General features: G+C 50.2%; 1 protein-coding gene across 14 annotated transcripts in view; it reads right to left on the reverse strand.

Annotated features, from left to right (window-relative positions):
• The window catches only part of DNM2 (dynamin 2), a 90,299-nt gene that overhangs the window by 64,675 nt on the left and 7,575 nt on the right, over window positions 1-18,049 (reverse strand). Inside the window, exon 1 of one of the 14 annotated variants that reach the window (XM_086699080.1) lies at window positions 1,668-1,800. The exons of the other annotated variants lie outside the window; for them this stretch is intronic. Coding sequence (XP_086555206.1) covers window positions 1,668-1,768 — 101 coding nt within the window. The 5' untranslated portion in view covers window positions 1,769-1,800. Of the gene's footprint in view, window positions 1-1,667; window positions 1,801-18,049 lie in introns of those variants that run through there. 14 annotated transcript variants of the gene reach the window in all.

Consider the following 18,049-nt stretch of genomic DNA (forward strand, 5'->3'; position numbering starts at 1 on the left):
GCTTTCCAGAGTGAAATCCGTTAACCACCTAGATGTCCGCTCGCATGGAACTGGCCCAATCGATCTTGGAACCGGGCCAGGAGGGAATCCAGGCCACAGTGCTGAAAGCAAAGTGTGATGGACAGAACAGACTATGTCCTCCAAATATTTTTAAATGCTTGTGCCCATTTCCTGCCTGTGTGGGGAAAACAAACTTGAAGGTGACACCTGGGCCCGATGGAAGTCATGTTATGGAATGCAAATGGAAAAACTTCCTGTTTCATGGTCTCCAACATGCCTTGAATTTCAGTCTTCTGTAATTTTTTTATAACTTTTGTAACAGGCAAATATTAATTTTTACCTTTGCTGTTCTACCAAGAGTGCCAAAGCAACCAGGCGGCCAAGCAGCATTTTCATAGGTGACTGAAAAGACACTGGCATTTGGGAACCCAAGCTGTCGACTCTGCCCCTCCTGGCGGGTCCCCTCAGCATCCTCACTGCTCTACCCTGCAGCAGACAGCCTGCCCCACGTCAGCTGCGTGACCCTGGTGGCAAGGTCATGCGCGTCTTGGGACCAATGTCCTCATCTATAAAATGAGGTGCGATGGGGACAGAAGACAGTGCAGGTGCCACAGGTCAGCCACATACGGATTCCTACTTCTGCGTGTGTCACCACCCAAGAGGCCCAACTGAAGCCAGAGGCAGGATGTTGGTAAATACGCAGGAAGAAGGCCAGGCAGGGCTCCACCACGCTCCTAGCATTCCAGAACCATCCTCCTGGCGGGCTCCTTCTTCAAGTAGGAGAACGGGTGTGTGTCCTCCACAACCCTCTTCCCAGAGCCCCTCCCAGATGACGGGACGAGGAACAGCCCAGACAGACTGGTCCACGGTGTCACACAAGACAGGATGGCCTTACCGCCCTTGCCCAGGTCACGTCTTTCCCACCTCCTACAGTCGATCTGTCAGCAAATCCTGCCTTCGTCCCCTGCTTGGTCCCAACCTCCTTAGGCTGAGCCCCTGGGACAGCCATGCTCCCCCAGTCCTCATGCCCCATGTGTTCTCGACCTGGCATCCGGGGACAGCTTTTCAAACAAGTCGGATCATGCTGCACACATTCTTAAAACCCACCTGTGTCTTCCAGCAAACCTGGGACACAACCGAGTGTCCTGTCTGCAGCCCACAAGGCCCAACCCCAGTGCCCCATCACTTCCCTGCCGTTGTCCGCTGGCTCCCACCCCCCTCCCCGCTCCCACTCCCGCTCCCAGGCCCTGCTGACTGATGCCTCCTCTCGGGCTCCTTCGCCACCAGATGCCCCCAAAGAGCCCTCCACTCTTCCTCTGGACACTGGTTGGACGGAGCCTGCCAGGAGAGGTTCCCTAACTGCTTCCCCGGGCCGGGCTCTGCCTCCTCTCCAAGCTTCCTTCCTGCATACTAGTCCCCACTCTAAGCCGTCTCCTTCGTTCACTGCCTGGCCCCCCACCCCCGGCACAGCGCCTGGCACACAACAGGTGCTCAGTACATGCCCGCTGAGGAGTGACCTGTAAGAGAGGCTGGCATCTCTGAAGGGCGCACACAACAAAACGCTGAGCCGAGCCCTGTGCACACAAGTCTCCAACCCCCTCTTCACAGGGGCTCTCGCCAACCCCGTGACGCAGATGGGAAAACTGAACGTAAAGACGTGTGGTCACCTGGACCCAAGGCACATAAGCTGACGGCATCCTCCGCCACCAACCCAGACGGCTTCTTCCTGTCCCGGTCTGCCGGCACCATCCTGGTCATTACACCACATGTTACCGGAACGAAGATGGAAAGGAGCCCCTGAACTCCGAGGACAAGGCGGACAGTCACCGCTCCCTGTAGGGACAGATAGGTCCGTGACAGTGGGAAGCACAGAGTCTGCAGCTGTCCAGCTGTGAGACCTGAACAAGGATCTTCTCTTCCCCGGACCTCAGTTTCTCCATCTGTAAGATGGGGACAGTAACGGTGCCCACGCTGTCAGGCTGTCAGAGGATCAGAAGGACGAGTCCTGTGAGCCCCGGTCCCTGGCACACGTAGGGCCCTCCTCCACAAGACTGGTCGGTAGGGACGATGGCAAGAAGGGAGACGTTCCTTGGCACCTCCAGGAGGACCCTGTTGTAACGGTGTCTCCTGGCACATCGGGCGAGATGATGCTAAATCTACTCCCCCCCCAGCACAGCAGCCCCCTCCTAGGGACCAGCCCTGGGCCTAGCAGACAAGCAAGCCTGTCGCCTCACTCCCGTGGCCTGTCAGGAGGGGACAGGGAGTGGAAGAGGCACGGCGGGGCTGGACCGGAGACGACCGTGCAGTCGTAAAGAGCACGAGACGAGGGAAACTGAGGGGAGTCTACAAGAGTAGCTGGGAGACGCCAGGCCCCCACATTCAACTGAACAAGAGGTCAACAAGGAAACACCACCGCCACAAACCGACGAGATCTACCAAACCTGCACAGCACGCCCCACCCAACGACAGCAGAGAACACATTCGTATCAAGGGCACGTGCAACATCCTCCAGGACAGGCCGTAAAACAGGACTCAGTAAATGTCAAAGGGCAGAAACTACATAAAGTACGTTCTCTGACCACACGGGGTGAAATCAGAAATCATTAACGAAAGGAAATTTGGGGAAATTCACAAGTGCGTGGAAATTAAACAACACATTCTTCAGTAACTAGCAAGTCAAAGAGGAAAACCTAAGGGGGATTAGAGAGTATCTTGAGGGGAATGAAAAAGAAGACTCAAAATGCCGAAACTCACAGGCTTCGGCAAAAGCAGCATGCAGAGGAAAATGCACCTATATAGATGTAGGCACCTATATTTATTTTTTATTATTTTTTTTAATCTTCATTTTTGAGAGAGAAACAGAGCGCAAGCGGGGAAGGAGCAGAGAGAGAGGGAGACACAGCATCGGAAGCTGGCTCCAGGCTCCAAGCTGTCAGCACAGAGTCTGATGCGGGGCTTGAACATACGAACCGTGAGATCATGCATGACCCAAGCCAAAGTCGGACGCTCAACCGACTGAGTTACCCAGGCACCCCGAGCATGTGACTCTTAATCCAAGGGTTGTGGGTTCAAGCCCCAAACTGGGTATAGAGATTATTTAAAAAGAAGATCTTCCTTAAAAAAAAATTTTAACGTTTATTTATTTTTGAGACAGAGAGAGACAGAGCATGAACGGGGGAGGGGCAGAGAGAGAGGGAGACACAGAATCAGAAGCAGGCTCCAGGCTCTGAGCCATCAGCCCAGAGCCCGACGCAGGGCTCGAACTCACGGACCGTGAGATCGTGACCTGAGCTGAAGTCGGAAGCTCAACCGACTGAGCCACCGAGGCGCCCCTAAAAAAAATTTTTAATGTTTATTCATTTCTGAGAGAGAGAGAGAGAGAGAGAGAGAGAGAGCAAGCACAAGCAGGGGAGGGGAAGAGAGAGACACAGAATCCAAAACAGGCTCCAGGCTCTGAGCTGTCAGCATAGAGCCCAATACAGGGCTCAAGCCCAGGAATCATGAGATCATGACCTGAGCAAAGTCGGACGCTCAACCTACTGGATCCACCCAGGTGCCCCAAAAATAAAATCCTAAAAAAAAAAAAAAAAAAAAGGTAAAAGAAATCTGAATAGACCTATAACAAGTAAGGAGACTGAATTTTTTTAAGTTTTATTTATTTTGAGAGAGAGAGCACATGTGTGCACAAGCAGGGAAGGGGCAGAGAGAGAGGGAGAGAACCAATCTCAAGCAGGCTCTGTACTGTCAGCACAAAGCCCAACACAGGGCCTGAACTCACACAAGCGGGGTCCAAACTCAGAAACCTGAGCCAAAATCAAGAGTTGGATGCTTAACTGACTGACCCAGGCTCCCCAAAGAGACTGAAATTATGCTCAGAAACTCCCCCCCCCCAAAAAAAAGCACAGGTCCAAATGACTTCATGGGTAAATTGTAACAAACACTTAAAGAAGGTTTAACACTGATCCTTCACAAACTCCCCAAAAAATTGGAAAAGGAAGGAACACTTCCTAACTGGTTCTATGAGGCCAGCATTATCCTGATACCAAAGCTAGACAAAAACCACCAGAAAACAACAGATTGATATTTCATATTAATATAGACACACAAAAAAGTCCTCAACAAAATACAAGTAAGCCAAATCCAGCAATATATAAAAAATATCATGTATCATAGCCAAGTGAGACTTATCCCAGGAAAGCCATAATGGTCCAAAAATGCCAAGATGAATCGGTACAATACACCATAGTAAGAGTAAATAACAAAACTATATGACTATCTGAATAGAAAAAGCATTTGACAAAATCTACAACCCTTTCCTCATAAACCTACAGCTATCACCATATTTAACGGTAAAACATTTAAAGCTTTCCCTCTAAGATCAGGAACTAGACAAGATGTCCACTCTTACTTCTATTCAACGTTGTTCTGGTGGTTCTAGCCAAAGCAATTAAGCAAGAAAAAGAAATCTGAAGGAAGAAGGAAACTATTCACAGATGACATGATCATGTCTACAGAAACTGCTAAGGAATCTACCAAAAACCCCACAAAAAAAACCTGTTTTTTGACAATAAATGAGTTCAGCAAGGTTGCAGGATAAAAGATAAATATATAAAAATCAGTTATATTATTATATACCAGCAATGAACAATCTGAAAACAAAATTAAAAGAACAGTTCCATTTACAAAGGCATCAAAAAGAATAAAATATTAGGAATAAATCTAATCTAAGAAGTTAAAAAATGTACATTGAAAACTAAAAAAATAACACCAAAACATACATTGTTGAAAGAAATTAAAAACCAGGATGCCTAGGTGGCTCAGTCAGTTAAGCATCTGACTTCAGCTCAGGTCATGATCTCATGGTTCGTGAGTCTGAGCCCTGAATTGACCTCTTTGCTGTCGTAATACATCTTGCTTCAGATCCTCTGTCCCCCTCTTTCTCTGTCCCTCCTCCAGTCACATTCTCGCTCAAAAAAAAAAAAAAAAAAAAAAAAAAAGAAACAAAACTAATGAACATATGGGAAGGGGAAAGAGAGAGAGGGAACCAAATCATGAGAGACTTTTAAAGATAAAGAACAGGGGTGCCTAGGTGGCTAAGTCAGTTAAGACTCTGACCTCAGCTCAGGTCATGATCTCATAGTTCATGGGTTCGAGCCCCTCGTCAGGCTCTGTGCTGACAGCTCAGAGCCTGGAGCCTGCTTCAGATTCTGTGTCTCCCTCTCTCTCTGCCCCTCCCCAACTCATGCTCTGTGTCTCTCTCTCTCTCTCTCAAAAATGAGTAAATATTAAAAAAAAATTTTTATAAAGATAAAGAACAAACTGAGGGCCAATGGGGGGGAGGTGGGGAGGTAACAGGCTAGATGGGTGATGGGTACTAAGGAGGGCACTTGCTGTGATGAGCGCTGGGTGTTGTATGTAAGTGATGAGTCACTGAATTCTATGCCTGAAACCAACATGGCATTGTATGTTAACTAACTAGAATTTAAATAAAAATTTGAGGGGCGCCTAGGTGGCTCAATCAGTTAAGCGTCTGACTACAGCACAGGTCATGATCTCACAGTTCAGGAGTTTAAGCACTGACAGCATGGAGACTGCTTTGGATTCTGTGTCTGTCTGTCTCTCTCTCTCTCTCTCTCTCTCTCTCTCTCTCTGCCCCTCCACCGCTCACACTCTGTCTCTCTCTCAGAAAAAAAAAATGAATAAAAGAATGTTAATAAGTTAATTAATTAAAATTTGGAAAAAAAAGAATGACCTTGCCTAACTAGAACATTCCCCATAATGACCAGTGTAATTCTAGGTTGTCTTAGTAAGATTTTGACTTTTTTTTTTTTTTTCTTTAAGATATCTACAGCTTTGGGGCATCTGGGCAGCTCAGTCGGTTAAGCATATGACTTTGGCTCAGGTCATGATCTCACGGTCTGTGAGTTCGAGCCCCACATCGGGTTCTGTGCTGACAGCTCGGAGCCTAGAGCCTGCTTCCGATTCTCTGTCTCCCTCTCTCTCTGCCCCTCCCCTACTCGCTGTGTGTCTCTTTCTCTCTCTCAAAAAATGAGTAAACACCAAAAAATTATAAAAAAGAAAAAGATATCTACAGCTTCTCAGACCACAGTTCTTAGACAAAAAATAAGCAATTGTGCCAAAAGGGGAAGTGTGCAATTATCTGAAACTTAAGGATAGCATTTCTTCAGATAAGCCTTGGGTCTCTCAGAGCCAAATACCTAAGACAGAGTGTGCCACTGGGTCGGGGATTTTGTGGTGTTTTATGGTATATCTCACTGCGCAGAATTTTTCTTGAGGTTATGGAGGTGCCCTCGTGTCAAGCTAACCTATTCCATGGCACATTTAGGGAGCACAGGAGGCTTAGATTTAGGTGACAAAAAATAGAAGAAAAAAAGTGTTATAAAAGACAATACAGGAGTAAAGTTTCATGACCTTCATGGACCGGACAAGTAGTTTCTTGGATATGACCCCAAAACCGTAAGTGATAAAAGAAAAACCATATAAATGACATTTCATCAAAATAAAATTTGTCTCCTTCTAGAACACTATCAAGAGAGTAAAAAGAAGGGCATCGGTTAAGCGTCCAACTTTGGCTCAGATCATGATCTCACGCTCCGTGATCTCGCGCTGACAGTGCAGAGCCTGCTTGGGATTCCCTCTCTCCCTCTCTCTGCCTCTCCCCTGCTCGCTCACTCTCTTTCTCTCGCAAAAATAAATAAATGAACGTTGAAAAAAAAAGAAAAAAGTAAAAAGACAACTCACATGATGGAAGAAAATATATCCCATAAGGGACTGGCCTTGACACCAGATATAAAGAACTCTCACAAATCAACAAGAGACAAATAACCCAATCTAAAAATGGAAAATGGAGCTGAATAGACATTTCTTCAAAGATACACAAACGGCCATCAAGCACACATTAGTCATTAGGGAAATTAAAAAAAAAAAAGAAAAGAAAAGAGCAAAACACCACTTCCTACCCCCGAGGAAGCTAAATTAAAAAAGACCGATAGTAACAAGTGTTGGCAAGGAGGTGGAGAAACCAGAACCCTCCTCCAGAGCGGGTCAGACATAAAACAGTGCAGTCACCGTGGAAAACAGTGGTTTTCTCTGGGGTTTTCTCTGGGGTTTGTCCAGGGGTTTCTCTGGGTTAAACGGAAGGATCACCATACGGCTCAGCAATTCCGCTCTTGGGTAGCTACTCAAAAGAAATGAACACATGTGCACACAACAATCTGCACACAAATGTGCACCAGCAGCACTCTTTCTGATGGCCAAGAAGCGAAAGAGCCAAATGTCTGTCAACCAAGGAGCAAATAACCAAAAGTGCACATCTGTACAATGGAATATTATCCAGTCGTGAAAAGGGATAGAGTTCTCATACACGCTGTGACAAGGATGAATCTTGAACATGTGGCACAAGAAGCCAGACACAGAAACCAGGTAACATAGGATTCCATTTATGCAAGATGACCAGAACAGGCAAATTCACAGACAGAAAGCAGATTCGTGGTTGCAAGTTGCTGGGGACAGGGAGTGACTGCTGATGAGTACAGAGTCTTCTGGGGGGCATGAAAAGGTTCTGAAATTAGTGGTGATCGTTGCACAACTCCGGGAATATGCTAAAAATTACCCAATGGTTACACTTTAAAAGGAGGAATTTTATAGTATGTGAATTATATTTCAGTTAAAGATGCTATTTTAAAACAAAAAGCACAGGGGCGCCTGGGTGGCGCAGTCGGTTAAGCGTCCGACTTCAGCCAGGTCACGATCTCGCGGTCCGTGAGTTCGAGCCCCGCGTCAGGCTCTGGGCTGATGGCTCAGAGCCTGGAGCCTGTTTCCGATTCTGTGTCTCCCTCTCTCTCTGCCCCTCCCCCGTTCATGCTCTGTCTCTCTCTGTCCCAAAAATAAATAAACGTTGAAAAAAAAAATTTTTTTAAAAAAATTAAAAAAATAAATAAATAAATAAAACAAAAAGCACAAAAGCAACCCAAGTACCAACAAGGGAGCGAGTCCATCAACTATCTTCAAGATAAAAACCGCTGCGGGGGCACCTGGGTGGCTCAGTCGGTTAAGCCACCGACTCGTGATTTCGGCTCAGGTCAGGATCTCATGGTCATGAGATCGAGCCCTGTTCTGGGCTCAGCACTGCCAGCACAGAGCCTGCTTGGGATTCTCTCTCTCTCTCCCTCACTCTCTGGCCCACCCTTGCTCACAGGTGTATGAATTCTCAAAATAAATATTTAAAATAAAACATTTAAGGGGCACCTGGGTGGCTCAGTCAGTTAAGGTCCGACTCCGGCTCAGGTCACGATCTCATGGTCTGTCGGTTCGAGGCTCACATCAGGCTCTCCACGGCCAGCATAGAGTGTGCTTTGGATCCTATGTCCCCCTCCCTCTCTGCCCCTCCCCTGATCTCTCTCTCTCTCTCTCAAGTGCGCACATATGTACTCTCTCTCTCACTCTCTCTCAAAAATAAACATTTAAAAAATATATAAGATAGGGGCGCCTGGGTGGTTCAGTCGGTTGGGTGTCCGACTTTGGCTCAGGTCATGATCTCGCGGTCAATGAGTTCGAGCCCTGCATCAGGCTCTGTGCTGACAGCTTAGAGCCTGGAGCCTGCTTCAGACTGTCTCCCTCTCTCTATGCCCCTCCCCTGCCCACCCTCTGTTCTCTGTCTCTCAAAAATGAATAAACGTGAACATTTTTTTAATTTTTTTTTTTAAGACAAAACCACTGCCCACACACACAAACCCTCTCAGAAAGGCTCAGGCCTGACTGTGGCCAGTCCTCATCCTGCCCTCCCACAGCCTCAGCCCCTCTGTGACCCTGACCTTAGTCACCACCTCCAGTTTTCTGTGTGCCTGGCTGGTGTGTACCTCCCCCACTGGGCCTAACTCCAAGGGGCAACCAACCGGGCAGGAGCCCAGGTTGTGGCGGGGTACACAGCAAGCTCAGCAGCCTCTGCAGAGTGAGGACCACTCGGTGGCTAAGACCCAAGGTTACTTTACCTGGAGATGGGTTTCTAGAGCATCGAATACACACCAGGCACCATGCAAAGGGCTGGGGCACACCCAGGAACAAGGCCCCACCAACAGGGCGCTCACCTTCTACTGGGTGGTGGTGGACAATAAACCAAATACATAAAGAGAACAATGACAGGGAGGGACAAGTGCTTCCAAGAAAAATTAAGCAGGGCAGGAGGATGGAGTAACAGGGTGGAGGCATTTTAGCAGTGGGGCCAGGCAGGCCCTGTTGAGGAGGAGACTTCTGACCACAGGCCTGATGGAGGTGACAGATGATCCATCAGGCTATCGCAAGGAAAAGAGCTTTCCAGGCAGAGAAAATGGCATGTGCAAAGGCCCTGAGGAGGGAATGTATTTCACATGTTTGAAGAACAGTGAGGACCCCAGTATAGACAAAACAGAACAAGTAAGGGAGAAATCGGGGCAGATGAGGGAGAGAGGGGAGAGAGGTGATGGAGCAGTAGGGGGGATAGGGGCGCAAGGAGATCATGCAGGGCCTTCGGGTGGTAGCGAAGACTTCAGTTTTCATACAGAGAGAACGAGAAGCCACGGTGGGTTCTGAGCAGAGGCAGAATATATTCTCAACAGGACCCGTCTACAGCCACTACAGGGAGAACGCCTGGGGTGGGCAGGGAGGGAGGTCGGAAGGTACAAGACTTAGGAGGAGATAACCGCCCTTGTTCAGGTGGGCAGTGATGTTAGATAGAATAATACAGAGAGTGGGGCGCCTGGGTGGCCAGTCAGTTAAGCGTCCGACTCCTGGTTTTCGGCTCAGGTCACGATCTCGTGGTTCGTGAGTTCCAAGCCCCGCGTCAGGCTCTGCACTGTCAGTGTGGAGCCCGCTTGGGATTCGCTCTCTCCCTCTCTCTCTGTCCTTCCCCTGCTCATGCTCACTCTGTCTCAAAATAAATAAACTAAAAAAAAATTAAAAACAAAGAAGATACAGATAGAAATACTAATAGCAAAGCTCTCCATGTACCAAGATGGAGAATTTTTTTCTTTTTGAGAAATCAACAAGCTGATTCTAAAACTTATTATGTAAAGACAAAGGAACTAGACTAGCCAAAACAATTCTGAAAGTGAATAACAAAGGATTTAAAGACTTATTATAAAGTAATAAAGAAATGTGGTTTTGCCCAAAGGACAGACACACAGATCAATGTTAGAAAATCGGGGCGACTGGGTTAAGTGCCCGACTCTTGATTTTGGCTCAGGTCATGATCTCACTGTTGTGGGATGGAGTCCCAAGTCAGGCTCAGCATTGGGCATGGAACCTACTTAAGATTCTCTCCCTCTCTTCTCTGCCCCTCTCCCACTCGCGCACACGCGTGCGCGCTCTCTCTCTCTCTCTCTCTCACAAATAATAGCAATTAACATTAAAAAAGAAAGAAAGAAAGAAAATAGAATCCAGAGGCGCTTGGGTGGCTCAGTCAGTTGAGTGTCCAACTCTTGATTTCGGCTCAGGTCATTATCCCAAGGTCGTGAGCCCTGCGTCAGGTTCCATGCTTAGCGTGGAGCCTGCTTAAGATTCTCTCTCCCTTTTCCCCTCTCCCCTGCTCGTGTTCACGGTCTCCCTCTAAAATAACAAAAGAAAAGAAAAGAAAAGAAAAGAAAAGAAAGGAAAGGAAAGGAAAGGAAAGGAAAGGAAAGGAAAGGAAAGGAAAGGAAGGAAGGAAGGGAAGAGAAAAGGAAAAAAAAGAAAAGAAAAGAAAAGAAAAGAAAAGAAAAGAGAAAAGAAAAGAAAAAAAAGAAAAGAAAAGAAAAGAAAAGAAAAGAAAAGAAAAGAAAAGAAAAGAAAAGAGAATCCAGAACGGACCCACGCCAATATGGCCCACTGACTTCTGACACAGGAACCTCAATGGGGAAAAGAAGGTCTTTTCAATAGACAATACTGACACAATTGGACATTCATACGCAAAGAAATAACCTCAGTTTATACCTCATAAATCATACAAAAATTAACTCGAAATGTCTCCTATTTATGAGTCACACAGAGACACGCACAAGAATGTTTCTATCAGCATTATTCACAATCACCAGGAACTGGAGACAACGCACTGTCCTTTAGTTGAATGGTTCAACAGACAGTGGCCGGGCCATACCATGAAGGACTCCTCCTCAGCAATAAAAAGGACTGAATGGCTCACGCATTCAGCCTAGATGGTGCTCCAACCTGTTATGCAGAATGAAACACGGCTCAAAAGCTACGTGAGCCCATTTACACAAGAATCTGAAAAAGCCAAAACCATAGGACGGGGAACTCGGGCAAGGAGCAGGTGCCCGGGTGCAGGGGGCGGAGAGGAAGTGACCACAAAAGGGTACAGGGGGACTTCTGGGGGGCCTGGAAGGGTTCCATGTGTTGATTGTGGTGATGGTTACACACCTCTGCTGTTTGTCAAAGGAGAGCTATACAGTAAAAATGGGCAGGGCTTACGGTATGTAAATTATACCTCGAGGGTGGAAAACAAGCCAAATGGGCAAGCTCTCTATGTGCTGAGGATACACTAAGATCTCCAAGAAATGCTGTCAAGTAAGAATCTCCCTGCTCCCAACAGCGTGTAAAAGTGTGTATGGGGGAGGAGGGAATAAACACACGCGTGTCTGCTTCTGTTTGTACCGAGCCTGGGAGGGCACACAGCAACCAGGAAGGGTGGTCAGCCATGAGAGTGCCGGCTGTAGGGGCAGGCAGGTAGCAAGGCCTCTCTCTCTCTCTCTCCATCCTTTCTGGTATTTTTGAACTTGGTGCCATATTGAGCTTATTACCGATTAAAAAAATTTTTTTTTATTTTTTTTATTTAAAAAAAAATTTTTTTTTCAACGTTTATTTATTTTTTGGGGGACAGAGAGAGACACAACATGAACGGGGGAAGGGCAGAGAGAGAGAGAGGGAGACACAGAATCGGAAACAGGCTCCAGGCTCTGAGCCATCAGCCCAGAGCCTGACGCGGGGCTCGAACTCACGGACTGCGAGATCGAGACCTGGCTGAAGTCGGCCGCTTAACCGACTGCGCCACCCAGGCGCCCCTAAAATTTTTTTTTTTAACGTTTATTCATTTTTTGATAGAGAGAGACAGAGCGTGAGCGGGGGCGGGGGAGGGGCAGAGAGAGAGGGAAACAGAGAATCTGAAGCAGACTCCAGGCTCTGAACTGACAGCACAGAGACTGACGCCGGGCTCGAACTCACGGACCACCGTGAGATCATCACCTGAGCCGAAGTCAGACGCTTAGCTGACAGAGCCACCCAGGCGCCCCGAACATATTACCAATTTAAACAATTATATTAAAAAGGACCTTTGGGGCGCCTGGGTGGCTCAGTCGGCTGAGCGCCTGACTCTTGGTTTCAGCTCAGGTCATGCTCTCACAGTTGGTGAGTTCAAGCCCTGCATTGATCTCACTGCTGGCAGTGCAGAGCCTGCTTTGGATCCTCTGTCCTCCTTGCCTGCTGACCCTTCCCCCCACTTGCTCAGACGTGCACATGCTCTCTCTCTCTCTCTCAAAAAAAAGAAAAACTCAAAAATTATTAAAAAATTAAATAAAATAAAAAGAAACTTTAGTGCTTCCAAAGCATAGTATATGAAAAGGAGAGAAAGAGTTAACTACCGTAGGGAGAGCTGATCGACACCACCTTAACCCAGAGATCAAGGTCAACATCACCATGATAAGACGTGTTGATAACATGGAGCCCAAATAGGATGTGGAGAGAAGGGTTTCTGGCTTCTGTGGTATTCTTCTCCCCACACCCAGAGTGCCAGTCTAATCATGGAAATCCCAGATAAACTCAAATTGAAGGCCATTCTATTAAATGCCAAAGGCATGAAAACCAAGGGAAGTCAGTGGTGCTGTGTCACCAACCAGCAAGATGGAGGAGGAGCGGCGACTCCAATGCAAAGTGGCACCCCGGGTGGGGTCCGGGGACAGGAAAAGGACATAAGGGGGGAAACTGGGGAAATCTGCAGAAAGTCTGCCTTTCCTTAGTGGTAACAATCTACCACAGTTAATGTCTCAGTGGTAAGAAACGTACAATGGTAAGGTAAGACGTAAGCACAGGGAAGGATGGGATACGGGAGCCCTCTGTGCTGTCTTTGCAACTTTGCCGTAAAACTTAAAAACTTGTTTATTTTCTGTAAATCAAAAACTGTTCCCAAATAAAAAAAAATGTATGGGGCGCCTGGGTGGCTTGGTCGGTTGAGCATCCGACTTCGGCTCAGGTCATGATCTCACTGTCCGTGAGTTCGAGCCCCGTGTCGGGCTCTGGGCTGACAGCTCAGAGCCTGGAGCCTGCTTCACATTCTGTGTCTCCCTCTCTCTCTGCTCCTCCCCTATTCATGCTCTGTCTCTCTCTGTCTCAAAAATAAATAAATGTTAAAAAAAATGTATTACAAATAAAACAAAGGCAAAAACTCCTCAAGACACTGAAGAGCAGGGACTTGGCATGAGGTGGACACATTATGGCAAGACTCTGGACTGTCACACATGAGCTCATAATGGTGTCGGGGAGAATGGGGAACATTTACGCACAGAAATGCAGAAAAAGGATCTGGCAAGAGCCACACACTGATGGACATGGTTCCCTACAAAGGGTAACAGGAACCTCTGCCTTTCTCTGCGCACGTCCAAAAGGAACGCGTTTTATTTTACAATGAACAAACCTTAAATTTAAAAAGAAAAGAAAAATCAAGCTGATGTGTCGTTGTCGGCCCAGTGCCAACAGAGCCTCCCCACCTCCGACGGCCACCTGCCCTGGGCTCCCCAGGGACCTGTGCCAGGCCCTGCCAGCAAGAGATGTCAGCGGGGCAGACGCCATAGAAGCCGGACTTCCGTCTAAACAGCTTCTACCCACGTGAGGGGAACTTAGTATTGCAAGACAAGACATGCCAACCCAAACCACAGGAAGCGTCCCTCCTCAAGCTGAGAGGACGGCTCACGGTCTCTGGTCACAGCCCCCCAATCCTGACTGCTAGATCCCTAGCACTCCATCGCCCCCCCCCCCCCCCCCCCCCCAGGTAACAGAACCACGTTTGAAGGCATCCTCCTTAAAACCACTGGCTCCCTGGCCACAGGGCCAGCTGGGGGCCTCCTAGACAAGGAGGCTGTGACCCTCCAGAGGACCCTGTCCATCAGCACAGAACACAGAGGCCCCGTGGCCTGGGACAGACAGGGCTGTGTCCCACACCCACCACGGGGGCTTCCTCCAGGGCTGGCCTGGCCGTGCCAGGGTGTATCACCCAGCAGGCGGGTGTCACCCCAGCTGGGACAGTTCCTGCTTGCTTTGCTCGCCAGCCAGCCTGCCCGTCCCTAAGACTCTTATCGCTGGGAAAATGTGTATCATGGAGCGGAGTCTCCAGGACGCCTCCTCCTACATCTGGCTGTGGGGGTGTCACCAAGGGCCTGGGGAGCCTGCTGGCCGCTTGTCTACACCCCACGGGTCTGTGGTCTGAACAGATTCAACTTTAGCCAAAGGAAGTCTCCCACTACAGAGCATCGGTTTTCTGTGCTTCAGCTCATGACCAGAATCCCCCCGAGTTTTAAGTTGGCCCGGGGAGGGGTCCGGCCCCGCGCGCTGGTATTTTTATGACATCTCCCCCTGGCTCCCTGTGGGAGGATGACCCCCTCGTGGCCTCCTTTCCGTGGTTCTGCTCTGGTCCAAGCGGGCCCTCGGACAACCTGCCTTCAGACCTCGGGGCCCCGCAGCGAATGTGTTCAACCAGCACCCAGGCACACGGCAAGAATTAAATGGGTAGCACACCGCAGCCCGGAGGGGCCTCAGTTGCCCCAGCCCAGGGTGGGGCCCCCTTACAGCTGGAGAAGCCAGAGCAGAGAGACATCCACGCTTGGCCGGCCTCAGGGTCTTAGCACAGTACTGTCACTACTCGGTGTCAGCAGACAAATCACAGCCCTTCCTGTAAAGACAAGGTGCCTGCCTCTGTTCTCCCTAGAGCACCCCACGCCCCACCTCACCGCTGTGCGCCCCAGTGATGAGTCCTGGTGCGTCCTCCGGGCCCCTTCTCAATGAACGTCGTCTGTGCAGCGAAACGAATCCAATTCTGGCTTCTAGATATATCCATTCAACAAATATGCATGATCCTACTACATAGCAGGACAGCAATGAACACACAGACGCAAACCCCTGCCCGTGAGAACCTCCCATTCTGGTGGGACAGAGAGTAAACTAATAATGAAAACAAGTTCAGGTGCTAATAAGAGCTCTGAAGAGGGGCGCCTGGGTGGCTCCATCAGTTAAGCATCTGACTTTTTTTTTTATTTGGGTGGGCGGGGGGGGGGAGGGGCAGAGAGAGAGGGAGAGAGAGAGAATCCCAAGCTGTTTCCGCACCGTCAACACTGAGCCTGACGCAGGGCTTGAACTCACCAACCATGAGATCACGGCCTGAGCTGAAATCAAGAGTCGGACACAACCGACTGAGCCACCCAGGCACCCCTGCGACCAGCTTTTGATTTCAGCTCAGGTCACGATCTCATGGTCCGTGAGTTGGAGCCCCGTCTGCACTGAAAGTACGGAGCCTGCTTGGGATTCTCTGTCTCTCTCTCAAATAAATAAACATTAAAAAGAAAAAGAGCTCTGAAGAAAACACATCAGGGCAGGGGTCTGAGAGAGTGCCAGGCCCCGTGTGAGCCGGGGTAGGTAAGGGACCGCCTGGCACAGAGGTGAGGTTTCAGCAGGGACCCAAGAAGACAGGGGCAGCACAGGTCACGCAGAACTCTGGACACAGAGGAGATGTGACTGAAGGCAGAGAAAGGCCACAGGGGAGAGTGAGCCCGGGGGGTCTGGGGAGCAGGCCGCGTGGCCAGAGGGGTGAAGGAGGAGAGAATGGCAGGAGGTGAGGGTGGGCGGTGACAGGGGCCGCGAGAGAAGTCAGGCTTTTACCCCAAGTGAGGTGGGAGCCAGGGAGGGTCGTGTGCAGAGGAGGGTCGTGCCCTAGCTCGGGTCCACAGGCACCCAGTGGGGGTGGGGGTGGGGGGGCAGGAGCCGAGAAGGCAGGATGGAGACGACCGCTCCGGTTCAGGACGTGCTGACGTGGGGGCATCAGGGAGGACCCCCCCGACCAGCCCCACGCCAATCCCAGCGAAGCAGCCGCCGCGGCCGGGAAGGTGAGGACTGCACACGCGGAGCTGCCACCGTCCCGTGTCCTCCCCTCCCGCCTTCTCCACAGGCATGCCGCGTCCGTGGGCAAATCCCGGGACTAGGCGACTAGGAGGAGGCTCGACACCGGCCACCGAGAAGCTGGTCTGTGTACCATGAGCACTACGCAGCCGTGAAGAAGGGAGGATCACGGGGGGGGGCACTTGGGATGCGCACCGGCTCACGTACGGACGGGCCGGATCACTATATTCTACGCCTGAAACCAGCATAACGCTGTATGCTAACCTACTGGAAATTAAAATTAGAACAGGAAAGGGAAAGGAAAGGGCCTACGAATAACAGGGCCCGAGCCGGGACCCACAGCCAGGCAGGAGGGGCACAAAGGTACAAATGGAGCGGTCGCCGGTCTGCTCCACGCCAGCTCCTGCCCGCCCTCCTCACCTCGACAGAAAGACCTACTGCCTCGTCCAGGAAGCACTCCCTGACCACCACTCCGGCCCAAAGCTCCCCATCAGAACCTCTGTCTTCCACGTGCCTCCTCCCACTCTCACTGTGCGGAGAAGCAGAAGAGAGGACAAGAATCTCTTGGGGCCCACTCGTGGCAGCACCCCCATCCAAACCCAGCCCCTGCTGCTTGCTCTGGTGGCCCCATTCTCCGCTGGAGACAGATGCTGGGTGAAGGAACGGTGGGCAGGCACGGGGACTTGGAGGCCCCCACCTGCCTGCCCCACCCCTGCCCCTCAACCGCCTCATCTGTAAAATGGAACCGACCCGAAATGACCCCCAGACAGCGCTCAGAGTCGCGCTCACACGTGAGTGCATCAAAGACGCGGGAGGTCCATTCGATGTGGGACAAAAAGACCAGAGCCACCCCGACTGCCACTGAAGGAGGCCCGTCAAGCAACTGAGGGGTGCACCCGGCCCCGCAAGGACCCAAGGAAGGTCTGGATTATTCCTCCACACCTGGCCTGGTTCCAGAAATCTCTGAGGTCACTCTGAGGTACAGACATCGCAGGAGGAGTGAAAACCAACTTGATGAAGCTGGGCCAAGGGTCAAGGGTGCTACTCTAGGTACGGGCCAACAGGCCCAGTGGGGGAGGCCTCCTGAGAAAGTTTGAGGCTCTGGGTTAGGTTTGGCCCCCTGCAGCTCCAGCATCCTTGGGCCAGCCTCTCTGACTCAGTTTCCTCACCAGTAAGCAGCGATCAAGTACGGGCCTCAAAGCGAGTAAGGTGCCTTGCCCTGAGGTCCCAGCGTCAATCATGGCACACAGAGGATGCTGTCATTTCTCATCAGGACAGTCACAGCAACTGCCGCTGGTCCCTTTCCTCCATTCCTTACCCCTCTGGGGGCGGTGGGGGGAGCGGGGAGGGGGGCAGGAAACTGCAACCCAGCAAGACCTCTAGGATGTGTTAAGTGGTTGGAAAGCAAGTTGCCAAGCCACGTTAAGTGGGGTGGCCCCAGTTCTAGAAAGCAGATATGCTGAAAAAGAACCAACTGCTGGCAGTGCCATATATTTGTCCCGGCAAGGACACCTGGACACAAATACGCAAGAGGGGTCTGGCAGGATCCACCCCAACCTGACCATGGCGTTCCCACGTGGAGCCAGGAGGGCGGGACAGGGCTGGCGGTGCGTTCTTCCCCATCGGTCAGTTTCCCTCTGCACAAAAACAGGGTCTTTGGTGTTTTACTTGCATAATTCAAATGCAGGGAGAGTAGGCCTCCCATGGGCACTTTCCCGACACTCACATGCCTCCTGGGTCTCACCTCCGCCTCAGTCCCCTTTTTTTTTTTTTTTTTTTTTTTAATTTATTTTTGGGACAGAGAGAGACAGAGCATGAACGGGGGAGGGGCAGAGAGAGAGGGAGACACAGAATCAGAAACAGGCTCCAGGCTCCGAGCCATCAGCCCAGAGCCCGACGCGGG

This window comes from Puma concolor, chromosome A2 (genome assembly GCF_028749965.1).
Source record: "Puma concolor isolate L17-30 chromosome A2, mPumCon1.1.hap2, whole genome shotgun sequence".
Classification (NCBI taxonomy): Eukaryota; Metazoa; Chordata; class Mammalia; order Carnivora; family Felidae; genus Puma; species Puma concolor.